The 12,482-nt window shown below is 49.7% G+C and overlaps 1 protein-coding gene across 8 annotated transcripts in view; it reads right to left on the reverse strand.

Moving 5' to 3' along the window:
* Window positions 1–4,828: 4,828 nt before the first annotated feature.
* RPS6KA1 (ribosomal protein S6 kinase A1) overlaps window positions 4,829–12,482 on the reverse strand; it is a 37,483-nt gene continuing 29,829 nt past the window's right edge. For 5 of the 8 annotated variants that reach the window (XM_070250471.1, XM_023635405.2, XM_023635406.2 and 2 more), the window contains 5 exons: window positions 7,893–8,054; window positions 7,573–7,649; window positions 7,174–7,291; window positions 6,152–6,289; window positions 4,829–5,787 (listed from right to left, as the gene is read on the reverse strand). In XM_070250471.1, coding sequence (XP_070106572.1) covers window positions 5,665–5,787; window positions 6,152–6,289; window positions 7,174–7,291; window positions 7,573–7,649; window positions 7,893–8,054 — 618 coding nt within the window. In that variant the 3' untranslated portion in view covers window positions 4,829–5,664. Of the gene's footprint in view, window positions 5,788–6,151; window positions 6,290–7,173; window positions 7,344–7,572; window positions 7,650–7,892; window positions 8,055–12,482 lie in introns of all 8 variants that reach the window. The other 3 variants (XR_011432332.1, XR_011432333.1, XR_002806231.2) reach the window with 1 other exon arrangement.

Genomic DNA, 12,482 nt, shown 5'->3' on the forward strand with positions numbered 1-12,482 from the left:
TGACTGTGAGATTTTATGAGTCACTGTGGGATGAAATTTAGCCCACACATCAGGGTGTTATAGTGTGAACTTTGGGACCAGATAGACCTGGGTTCAAAATCTGGTTCAGCCACCTCCTTGCTGAGGTTCTGTGGACAAGTTCCTCTCTTAGCCTCAGTTTCCTTGTCATAAAGTGGAAATTATAATACCTACCTTGGGGCTGACCCCATGGCCGAGTGGTTAAGTTCATGCGCTCCGCTTCGGCAACCCAGGGTTCACCGGATCCTGGGTACACACCTACACACAGCTCATTAAGCCATGCTGTGGCAGCATCCCACACAGAAGAACTAGAATGAGTTACAACTATGATATACAACTATGTACTGGGGCTTTGGGGAGGAAAAAAAAAGAGGACGATTGGCAACAGATGTTAGCTCAGGGCCAATCTTCCTCACCACCACCCGCCTCCCCCAAAAAGCACACCTTTAAAAAAAATAATATCTACCTCATGAGATTGCTTTGAGTGTTAGGATGATGTATATATTGTGCCCAGTGTAAAGCAGGAACTCAAAAAATCATGCCTACTATTATAGCCATTAAATGAATGGCCAAATCGTGGATTGGTGGGTTCTTTGGTGGTCTATTATTATAGGGTTGGGTGAGAGAATTAAATCCATGTGTTAACCAAAGTACCAAAGTTTGGATATTTAACATATGTAGGGAACCAGCCTTTTCTTTGAGAGTGCCTGTCTCAGAAGTAATCATGGAAAACACATACATAAGTGGGTAAAATGCAAGAAATGCTGAGGGACTTTGATGTCTGTACCAACAATTGAGAATCTGAGCCTCTGACTCAGAGAGGACACGTAAGATCATCTAAACAGTCCCCAACTGGGAACAGGAATCTCCTAAGATCTTGACAAGTCTCATTAGTTATCTGCATATGAAGCCCAGGCAATGGGGAACTCACTACCTTCTAAGTCTGTCCCTAGGAAATTCCCCAAATTTCCCAGCTTGTTCTCTACAGTTTGCCAGCTAGGAAACGTAACTTCTAACAAGTACCTCATCTCATTGAGACCAGACCCCAATATTACAGAAAACTTTATGACCACCACACGGCTGGCTGAGGTGAAGAGCGATAACCAGAGAGGTCTGTGGAACATTTCAGAAGACCTTGGGCATTCTCAGAATCAGAGAAGTGGAACAACATACTGGTTAAGAGTGAGTTTCAGAATCACACAGACCTCAATTTGAGTTCTGCTCTACCACTGAGCCATGCTCTTGGGCAAATCACCTCCAAGCCTCAATTTTCTCAGGTATAAAATGGGATTAAAATCATATCGCCTTCACATGAGGATCAAATGAAATAATGCATAGAAAACACTTGGTGACCAGCGCCTCTACATAGTATTTATTTAATAGACTGGAGCCAGGAGTTCATGGGAAGGGGCATCCTACAGGGTGGAAGCTCAGGGATTGTTATTTGAGCCTTAAAGGGAGGAGGGTTGCTGGAACTTAGGGGATGTATGGATTGACAATTTGTTTCCCCAAGCCAGTTTATTCCTATTAGTGGGCTTTGCCCAGGGAGTTGGCAGAGAGAGAAGTTCCTGGCTGAGATGCTGCTGGCTGGGAGCTGTGTTGCTGGAGTCCATTGAGTTCTTGGGGGCTGTCCTGACCTTGTGAAAATTAGGACAAACTTAACTGTACAAGCAGCACTTTGTACCTTCCTAAACATGTTCACATTCACTTGCTCATTTGATCTTCAGGTGACGTAGTGAGATGGGCGTGAATTATGGTCCCATTTAGCAAGTGGGGAAACTGAGGCTGAGAGAGGTGAAGTATTTGGGTTTTGGGGTTTAGCTGCTGAGAATGCACCTACAGATTCCCACTCCACCCATCCCCACTTCCTGGTTCTTGAATCTTCCCCCTGGTACCTGGAGCAAGACACTAACTGTTCTGTGCCTCAGAGCAAGCTTCCCTTCCTCCTCCCCAGACGCCTTTCCAGGTTCCTGCAACTCTGCCAGTGTAGTTTCTGTGTTACCCCCAGCACCATCAAGTCCACTGTTCCTGCATTCCCTCTTGCTTACCCATTCAACAGACACTAGGTAAGAACCAAAATATTGTGTGCCAGGTCTGGTGCTAAGTGCTTAGGGTACAGAAATGAATGAAATGCAGTCCACACCCTTAAGTTCACAGAGTGGTGGGGAAAAAATGCATCATCAGCTGTTTCCAAAACAATGTGATATACAAAGAGATGGAGCGAGAGGGTATCTAGGGATCCCAAAGGAGGATTGCCAAAATTTGTCTGGGGTGTCCCAGTTGGCTTCCTGGAGGTCTCATTTGAGTCTTCCTAAGGATGAGTAGAAGTTAGCCAGGACACAGCAGCAGAATCCAGTGGAGGCAGGAGCATGGCAAGTTCAGGTCTGCGAGCAGTTTGGGGACAAGCTGTGAGAACTGATGCTGGGGCTCAGCACGACCAGACCACACAGGACACTGAGTGTCCGGCTAGGATGCCTGGGCTCTATCTTGTGGATAATGAGTAGCCACATCCAGGCAGATGCTTGGTCAGATTTGTGATTCTAAGTGGAAGATGTTGGGGATACAAAAGGCTGGAGGGAATTAGTGGGCTGTGGCAAAGAACAAAAATATGAGGACAGAGAGGATGGAGAGGGGGGGATGGATCCCCAAAATATTTAGGAGACAGAATTGATGGGCCAGGATGCAGATTGGATGTGAGAAGTGGCGGAAGGAGTCAGGGATGATGCTCAGGATTCTAGCTGGGATGATGGGGTCCAGGGTGGACAAACTTGGGTGGTGGGTGAGAAATGTTGGTTTCACGGCTCAGATAGGGGAACCAAATCTTGAAGAAGTGGAACACACCCAGGTCAGGGACTCAGTACTATATGTGTCAGTGAGGCTCAGGAAGGCTCCTCAGCCTTTGGGGCTCCAACACAGCCTTCCCTGCTCCTGTGGGGAGGCTGCTAGCCCAGAACCTGCATGCCTAGACGAGCTCTGAAGCTGAGCTGCTAGTGTCAGAGTCTCCTTCCATCATAACAGAACTTACTCAACTGTTAGACCCTTGCTTTCTTATCTATAAAGTGAGGGGGTTGAGAAATAACAGGAGCAAAAGGCTCTGCTTGGTTCATAAGCCTTCAAATCTTGCCAGACTGGCATGTCCCTGCTCACCGGCTGTCATCTTGTAGTCTCCTTTGCCAATTTGCTCTTCTCTGTGCCATCTTCAAATGCCAGGGTTCAATCAGGGTCCCCCTTTTCTTCTCAGCTCTCAGTCCCTACAAAAGCACTTCTCAAACATGAATGTGCACACAAATCTTACATGCAGATCTTGTTAAAATGTAGATTCTGACTGAGTACGTCTGGAGATGGACCTGAGAGTCTGCATTTCTAACTAACTCCCAGATGATGCTGATGCTGCCGGTCCATGGACTGCACTTTGAAAAGCCCGGCCTCTTGGCTCTACAAACTTTCTCCAAACTAAGGATTCCCAAATTTATATTTCCAATCCAGACCTCCCTCCAGAACTCCAACTTCTAATTACAACTCTTAGTTGACATCTCTATTTGGATATTTAAAAGGCGTCTCCCACAGAGTTCCCAAACCTGTTCCTCCCCAACTATTTCCATCAGTATTCAACTGCTCAAGTCAAAAATCTAGAAGATATCTGTGGATCTCCTTTTTCTCTTAGCCTCTACATCCAAACTGCCAGCAAGTGCTGTCTACTTTACCTCCAAAGCATGTCCTGACCCTGTTCACTCCCTCCCCATCTCCACTCCCACCACCCTAGTCCAGGCCACCTCATCTTTTGTCTGAGCTACTGCTGTAGCCACTGACCTGGTCACTCTGCTTCCTGCTTGCCACCCCACCCCACCCCTCAATCAATTCTCTACACATTAGTTAGAGCGATCTTTTAAAAATGTAGATCAAATCACGCCATTTTCCTGCTTAATTAAATTCTTTCAGGAGCTTGCATCTCACTTAGAATTAAACCCTAACTCCTTACCCTGGCCTACAAAGCCCAGCATGACTGGCCCTTGCCCTTCTTTCCAAGCCCATCTTGTGCAAACCCCTGGCCCTGACATCAGAGCCACATTGTCTTCTCTCTGGTCCTTGAGCATGCCCAGATTGTTTCCACCTTGAGACCTTTGTCCCAACTCTGCCCTTTGCCTTCTGGTCTTGGTCTTTGTCCTGACTCTGTCCTCTGCCTCATGGTCTTTGCTGGGCCCTTCTCATCATTCAGATCTCAGCTTCTGGGTCACCTCCCTAGAGAGGCCTTCCCTGATCACCCCATCTCTCATCCCAGTTTAACTCTGCATATGTTGTCTTATCAGTAGCTGACCTTGGTTTGTTAATTGTTCATTTCCCCACTAGGAGGTAAGACCCATGAAAACAATGACCTTGTTTTCTACTTGGTTCACCAGTGTCTGGAGCAGGGCCAGAACAGTACTCAGAAAAAATTTATTGTGTGAGGAAATGTCATTCCCTCTCTGAGCCTCAGTTTCCCCATCTATAAAACAGGGATAATAATATAATAGCATTTACCTCCCAGAGTCATTAAGATTAAATGAAATACACATGTAAGGCCCAGGCCTACTGCCCAGCACTTGGTCACCAGTGGCTAATAATACCATTACTATTCTCAACACCATAATGGAGTCCCCTGACAGGAATGTGTGGGCAGGGCCAGCAGGACTCCCACATGCTCCCCAAACGACCTGAGCTCCAAGCAGCTGGGCTAATTGGCCCTGGTCCATTACTTGTCACTGCCAAAATCTTCAACACCCCATAGCAGAGAGAGGGCAAATTCAGGGATGGAAAGTGGAGGCGAGCGTGCTTCAGCTCAACTGTAAGTTTATTAGAAAGGCCATGGACAGATGAACCCTGAGTTACCAGCTGAGGAAGAAATGAAGAAAAACCCCTGCCCCTGTTGGCCCGCCCCACAGGCCTCCTGTCAACTCTGTCCTGTGGCAGACTCCAACAGAAGTCAGCCAAAAAGTGCTTTCTGGATCCTCCTCTGGGAGCTGCCCAACCTGACTTCAGGGGACCCGCTGGCAGGGCCGACGTGGATGCTGGTGCCTGGAGCTGGGAGCCATGGGGCCTTGATCCTTCCTCTAGCAGGAAGTGGTTCCAGGTCTCCCAGCAGAACAGAACGGAAAAGACGCTGACTGGGTATAGCACAAGTTCTGCTAAACAGCCAAGGGCTCTGGAAGGTGATGCTGGACTGCCTTGGAGGTGGGTGCAGATGGCTACAGATGGCCAATCCTGGGGGTCCCCAGGGTAGGACCCAAAGCTGCTCTAAGGAGTCTCAGCCATAGAGAGCCCTAGTGTGACTCAGTGCCCCTCCTGGGGCTGTACTGGCTATTTCTGCTCCCAGAAAGGCATGTGGATCTTATAAAAGTCCATGGTGGTTGATGCCATTTTGTCCTTAAAAAAAGATAAGAGTTTGTACAGTGAATCGATTTCAACCAGCAGAGCCAGAGCCAAGAAGAGTCCGTCCTGGGGAAGGAAAAGGCACTTCTCACACCCTCACAGGGGTGATCTGGGCTGGCTGCTTCCTGGGCCCCTCGGGGCTCCACTCCCTCTGGCCTTGTGACTCAGGCCTGCTCCCTCTGGGAAGTATGCTGCCTGCATTGAGCTAGCACCGCCCTGCGGCCTGGATGTCCTGGCCCCTCACAGGGTGGTGGACGGCAGCTTCCTCACCCGCCGTTGGGCCAGGATAGATGACTCAATGGGCTTCAGCTGAGGGGTGGGCTTGGAGCTGTTGAGTGCAGAGTACGTAGCTGCCATGGCTCCCTGGGAGAGAAGGTGAGAGGTCAGTTCACAGTGGTAGGAGGTACAGGTGGGAGTGGGTACGTGTACTCTAAGGCCAGCCGCTCCCAGTGTTCCATAGCCCACCTAGCACCCTGTTAATCTAGCCTTGGTGGTCCTTCAAGGTCATTAGTCCTGCCTCCTCCATCAAACTAGAGGCTTCAGAGGTCAGGGGCTATGTCGCCCAGAGGACTTGGGGCTCGTCAGTACACTGTTGACACCCCACATGTTATACTGGGACTCCCTAAGGACAGACAGACAAGGTATCTCCTGGCTCTGCCACCCCAAGTCCTTGCCCATGGAACCTCGGCCTGGGCCCCTGGATGCCCAGCAGCCTGGGGTGGCGTACCTTCACAAGCTGCAGGTCTTGGTGGGACAGCTGGCTCTGGGGAAGCTTGTCTTTCTGGGTGATCCATGGGTGCTGCAGGACCTGCTTAGCTGTGAGGCGCTGGTGGGGGTCCACATGCAGCATCTTGGACACCAGGTCCTGGGAGCACAGCAAGTAAGGGGGTTGGTGGGAGGGGCCAGCAGGGAAGCAAACAGCTGTGTCCTGCTGATGGGGAATGGGAAAGGCAACCACCTCCTGCCATCTCCCTTGCAGTAGCCCCTGTGATCCATTCTCTACATGACTACAGGGCCTCCTCGAGCACATGCCCTTCTTTGGGACTTCTTCCGGGAGCTCCCTTTCCTTTCTCTTTCACTTTCCAGAAGCTATGTAGGAAGGTGGGAAAAACCTAAGGTTGGGGTCAGGCAGACTCAGTTTCAAAACTCGACTCTTCTGCTCAACTGAGTATCCTGGTTACTTCAAGTCTCTGAGCCTCAGTTTCCTCTCTGAAAAACAGGGATACAGCAATACCTGCCTCATAAGGCTGATATGAGGTGGTAGTGTTCATTAAGGGCTCGACCCAGTGTCTGGCATAGAGGTTCTCATAACTGGAACAAATGTTCCCTCCTCTGAGGCCTCTCTGCTTGGTGTGGTCAGTAGCTCTGCTCCATGCCTCCACTGCCTGTACCCCGGGCCAGGAGGACCCACCTCTCTCTGCTGCCTGGCATCTCTGTTCCTTGTGTGCAAGCCTGTATCTCCCCTCATACTAAGTTCCCACAAGGCAAGGGCTGTGATTATGCAGCCCTCTGTCCCCCACAGAGCCCAGAACACAGGAAGGGCCAGTGAATGATCGTCAAGTCGTCCAAACAAGGTCAGGGTGGGGGTGGCCAGTGTGCCTGCAAATCTTTCACTTGGAGAAATACAGCAACATTCCACTTGGAGAAACAAGGCTGCTGGTCACCTGTTCATGAATTAATGAAAAGCCCTGGAATGGGACCTTGCCTCCCCACCCCCAAATGAGCCACATCCAAGCCTTACAGACTCACTTTGGCTGTCTCTGAAACTGTGTTCCAATTTCCCCCGCTGAGGGTGAACTTCCCACTGCCGATCCGGGTCAGGATTTCCTCTGGTGTGTCACTGGGTCCGTTGGCAAATGGAGTGTATCTGGAGAAAAGTCCACCCAGTCTGGGTATCGCCTCTGGCCTCCATCCTGGAGCTAGGGGTGAGGTGGGGGGCTGTGTCTCCCCCTTCAGACAGGGTGCTCCCAAGGGCAGGATCTTTCTCCTCAAGGTAGAGTTCCCAAAGGCAGTGCCATGTCCCTATCTTCAGACCTTTCTGAGGCAAGGCTGAGTCTCTCCCATCAGACAAGCACCACCTTAGCCTATACACTAGGCTGGAGGAAGGGGTGGGGGGCTTGGAGGGGTGTAGGGCAGTGGGGCACTCACCCTGCCAGCATGGTGTACAGCAGAATGCCCAGGCTCCAGATGTCACAGCCTTCATCGTAGCCCTGGCGCTTCAGCACCTGGCAGGAAGGAAGGCAGGGGAGGGAGGTCAGTCTGAGGGGCAGTGGCAAGTGGCCCCATATGTTTGCCTGCTATTCCCCAAAGGGTAGGACAAAGGTCCCAGCCATGGGCTGGATCCTCCTTGGTGGCTCCCAAGACCACACAGACTGGAGTCCTGGACAGCGTGCGAACTCTAGAAGGGGCACAAGGCCTCCTGTGCCAGCACCCCTCTCTCTCGCAGCTGAGGAGCCTGGGCCACTCACCTCAGGTGCGACGAAGTTGGCAGTGTAGCAAGGTGTCATGAGGAGCCCGTTCTCAGCCCGCAGCTGCTTGGCAAAGCCGAAGTCGCAGATGCGCAGGCACTCGGGGTTCCCAGATTCATCCACGTACAGGATGTTGCTGGGCTTGAGGTCCCTATGCACAACCTGGGGGCAGAGGGCTAGGGTCAGCTCTCATGGTGGGCAGGCTGCTAGTGGCCCAGGTCAACTGCCAGGGATGGGAGAGTTAGGAAGACACATCTAGAGAGAGGGACAAAAGGACCGAGAACCTGAAAGGAGGGAAAGGGGTTGAAATGGGGCCCTTAGTGCTGCTGGTACTGCCGACTTGAAATCTCTACGTCAATGTCTATGAGGCAGCTCTAACTTCATCCATCCACACTGAACTCCTCATTTCTCCCCTCAAGTCTTACCTAATGGCAACTCCATCCTTTCCATTGCTTGGATCATTCTCAATTCTTCTTTTTTTCTCATATTCCTCAATCAATCCATAAGCAAACTGCGCTGGCTCTACCATTAAAATATATCCAGAGCTCAACCACTTCTCAGCCCCTCTATTGGCAGCACTCTGATCCCAGCCACTAGCATCCCTCCCCTGGATCACAGTAACCCCTTCCTAACCAGTCTCCCTCTTCTACCCTAGCCTCCTACAGTCTATGCTACACAGGGCAGTCAGAGCAATCCTGTTAAATGTAAGTCAGATCACACCATGCTGGCTCAAAACCTTCCAGGCTTCCCCTATTAAGAGGAAAAGTCCTTACAGTGGCCTCCGTGGCCTCCGTGGCCCACCTGCTCTCTCCCCTGCCACTCACCCACATCTCTCACACTCTGGTCTTCTCCTTCTTGCACTCTCCTTCTTGTTCAGTTGGCTTCAACCACACCAACTCTTTGCTCTTCCTTCAACATGCCAAGCACACTCCTGCCTCAGGGTCTTGCACCTGCTGTTCCTTCTTTCTGGAACACTCTTCCCTCAGGCACCTGCCTGGCTTGTGCTATTGTTTCTTTCAGGTCTCAGTTCAAATGTCACCTAATTAGTGAGGCCTTCCCTGGACAATTCCATACAAAATAGCAATCACTGACCAGTACTCCCTAGTGTCCTTACCCTGCTTTATTTTTATCCATAGCATTTTCCACCATTTGACATAATATTTACTTGACTGTTTTCTGAATCTAGCCACTGAATGTAAGCTCCATGAATATCTTGCTCTCTGCTGTATCCCAGCATTTAGCAGGGTTCTTAGCACACAGGAGGTATTCCATAAATATCTGTTGAATAAATGGATGAATGACACTCACCACTGAGGCCTTAAGCAAATGACTTTCCTCTGGCCTCCATTTGTTCACATCTGTAACCTAAGGGGGATGAACCACTCCACTTTTCATCCTCTCCCTCTCCCTCTGTATGGTTCTATTCATAGCTACTCCTCTATCACCCAATTATCAACTACTCTCAGATCTCTGACCTTAGCCCAGAACTTTCCTAAGTCCACGCTCACATAGCTGCTTACCAGACGGCGACCACTGAATGTTCCACAGCCCTTCAAACCCAACACATTGCAGACTAAACTTGTGCTCACCTTCCTGCTCCTCCTTCTATGAGCTAATGGTACTTTCCCGGGCATTGCCAAAAACCTTCAATGGCTCCCTACTACCTGCAAGATAAAGCCCAAAGTCCCCAGCCTGGTGTGGGAGGCTCAGCTATCCATCCCAGCCTCATGGTCCACCACATATCCTCAAGCGCCCTGAGCTCAGGCCAATGGGGGCTCCTTTGGCCATAAATAACTCTATCTGTCTGTGGAATGCCTGCTCACCTCCAGCACCCAGCACAGGGCCTAGCACAGAGAACTTTGTGCAACGAATGAATGAATCACATCTCTGAAACAGGCGGAAACCTTGCAGATTAGATGAGTTGAGTCTCACAGATTAGTTGGCTTTGCGAGATGGTCCTTTCATAGTCCCAACTGAGCCCTGAGCCCTCCAGCAGGTGCCCACAAGGCAGGCAGATTGGAGGGTAAACATGGCCCAGGACAGCCCACCTCCACAGAGGGAAGAGTGCCAGGCAGACAAGGAGGAAAGGGCAACAGTGGCAGGACGGTCCCAGCAACGTGCTGCGAATTATATCCAAGTCCTGGGAAAGCCTCTTCCTGGGGAGTGTCTGCCCAGCTCCATGGGCTCTCTCCTTCCTAATACAGTCATATGGCCCCGAGGACAAGCCTAGACCCTCGGGAATGTACACTCTTCTCTCTTCCCTGCAGAGGACCCGGCCAAGATTCCCAGAGGTCAGGGATGCTAGCCTGGCTGAGGACACCAACTACCTAGTACAAATGATCCTCCTGGTTTACAAAGCACTTCCCAGGCCATGGTCTCAATGCGGCTGCCCGTTACACCTTGGTAAGAGGGCAGGGCAGGGATTGTTGGCTCCACTATACAGAGAAGGAAACTGAGGCTATCAGAAGAGAGTTGACTTGCTCATGTAAAAAGAAGAGGTGAGACTTGAAACCCAGATCTGACCTTAATTCCACGGTCTTTCCAGTTTAGGGTGGCACAGATGACACTTTTGGGAAACAGGGATATGGGAGTTTTCCATCTTTAGCCTGCCCTATCACAACATAGAGAAATGACACTCCTACATGTAACTGCGGCTCACCATGGCAGACAGCCCCAAAGCTGATCCTGATACCTGCTCCCCAGGTGTACATGTGGCTGGGACACATATTCTCACATCTCACTGCACTGAAAGGCTCAGCAGGCTGGGCAAGCAATGAGCAAAGCCAGGCTGAGTGGGAGCCACGCCAACCAGTCTACAGGGGCAGCTGCTACTTCCTCCAGCTGACAGTCACCACACAGCCGCTCAGGCCCAGGTTTTGAAAGCAGTCAAATTACCAAACCAAACCAAACCCAAAACAAAAACACTCCACATCTTGCAGGCCAAACAAAATATGTGTACAGGCCAAATGCAGCCACTGAGTCAACAGGCTGTGGCCTCTGGTACTGTTGTGATTTCAGTCAGGAGTCAGGCGGGCCAGAGCGTAAATCCTGGCTTTGCAAGCAGTAGCTCTGTGATCTTGGGTACATCACTTAACCTCTAGCCTTTGGTTTTCTCACCTGTAAAATGGGGCTGGTAATAGTGCTCAGCCTCCAGGGTTGCAGGAACGAGCACATGAGTTTTGTACCAAGAATATTTAGCATAGGTGTTGGGAAATGGCAACTGCTGTCATAGTAACTCCAGCACTCCCTGGGGCTGAAACCCACCCTCATGCTGGATGTTAAGACAGTGAGTGCTTATTAAGAAGCACTTTAAAATGAGAGGACAAGAAGGACAGGAAAATTAGAGGACAGATGCTGTCGCAAGCAGCATCTGATCACACACAAGTTAGGAGCACAGACTGGAGACAGATTAACTATGAAACTTTTACTTAAGCTCCCAGACCCTCAGTTCCCTCACTTATGAAATGGGCAGAATGATAATACTTTCTTCATAGGTTTGTTGGAACAATTAAATGAGCTGCTATGTAAAGAGATGAGAACGCTATTTGGCCTGTGGAAAGTGCTACGTGATGATAGCTGCCATTAGCAGCAGCAGCATCTTTGTCAGCACCAGCATCATCAGAGGATGTGCATTTGGGTGCCTGTGACCAGCCAAAAATAAACAAGATGAAGTTCTTCTATGAAATACATCTGGTTAACAGAGAAGCCAAAGTGTGATTCTCTATTGAGTTCTTAAACAGCTGTCCCCGGCATGCTGGGTGTCTTACAGAAACACAAGGGAAGCCAGAAACTTAAAAGGGCTCCACATATTAAACAAAGAACTCTTGCAAAATAAGATGAAAAAGGCAGACAACTCAATTTTCAAAAATGGACAAAAGACTCGACAGGTATTTCATAAAAGAGGCTATCCAAATGGCAATAAACACATGAAAAGGTGCTCCACTTCATTAGGCATCAGGGAAATGCAAATTAAAACCACTACGAGATACCATTCCACATCTCCCAGAATAGCTATGATTAAAAAGATGGAAAATACCAAGTGTTGGCAAGTACCAGAACTCTCACACGCTTCTGGTGGGAGCGTAAATTGGTAAAACTTTGGAAAACTGTTTGGCAACACCCACTAAAGATGAACAGATGCGTACACTACGACCCAGCAATTCCACTGCTGAGGATACACTCAACATTAAAACGTACATCTGCTCACCAAAAGCCAAGTACTAGAATGTCACAGCAGCATTATTTGTCACAGTCAAAAACTAGTAACAACCCCACGTCCATTAACAGTAGAATGGACACTTAAATCATGGTCTGTTCATCCAGTAGAAACTACACAGCAATGGGAATGAATGAACTACAGCCACACAACATCTAAATGAATCTCAGAGAGGATGTTGAGTGGCAGAAGCCAGATATAAAAGGGTATGTTGAGGGGGTGGCCCCGTGGCATAGTGGTTAAGCTCATGCGCTCCACTTTGGCAGCACAGGTTGTGCAGGTTCGGATCCCGGTTACGGACCTAGCACTGCTCGTCAAGCCACGCTGTGGCAGCATCCCACATAAAATAGAGGAAGATTGGCACAGATGTTAGC

Source organism: Equus caballus, chromosome 2 (genome assembly GCF_041296265.1).
Source record: "Equus caballus isolate H_3958 breed thoroughbred chromosome 2, TB-T2T, whole genome shotgun sequence".
Lineage (NCBI taxonomy): Eukaryota > Metazoa > Chordata > Mammalia > Perissodactyla > Equidae > Equus > Equus caballus.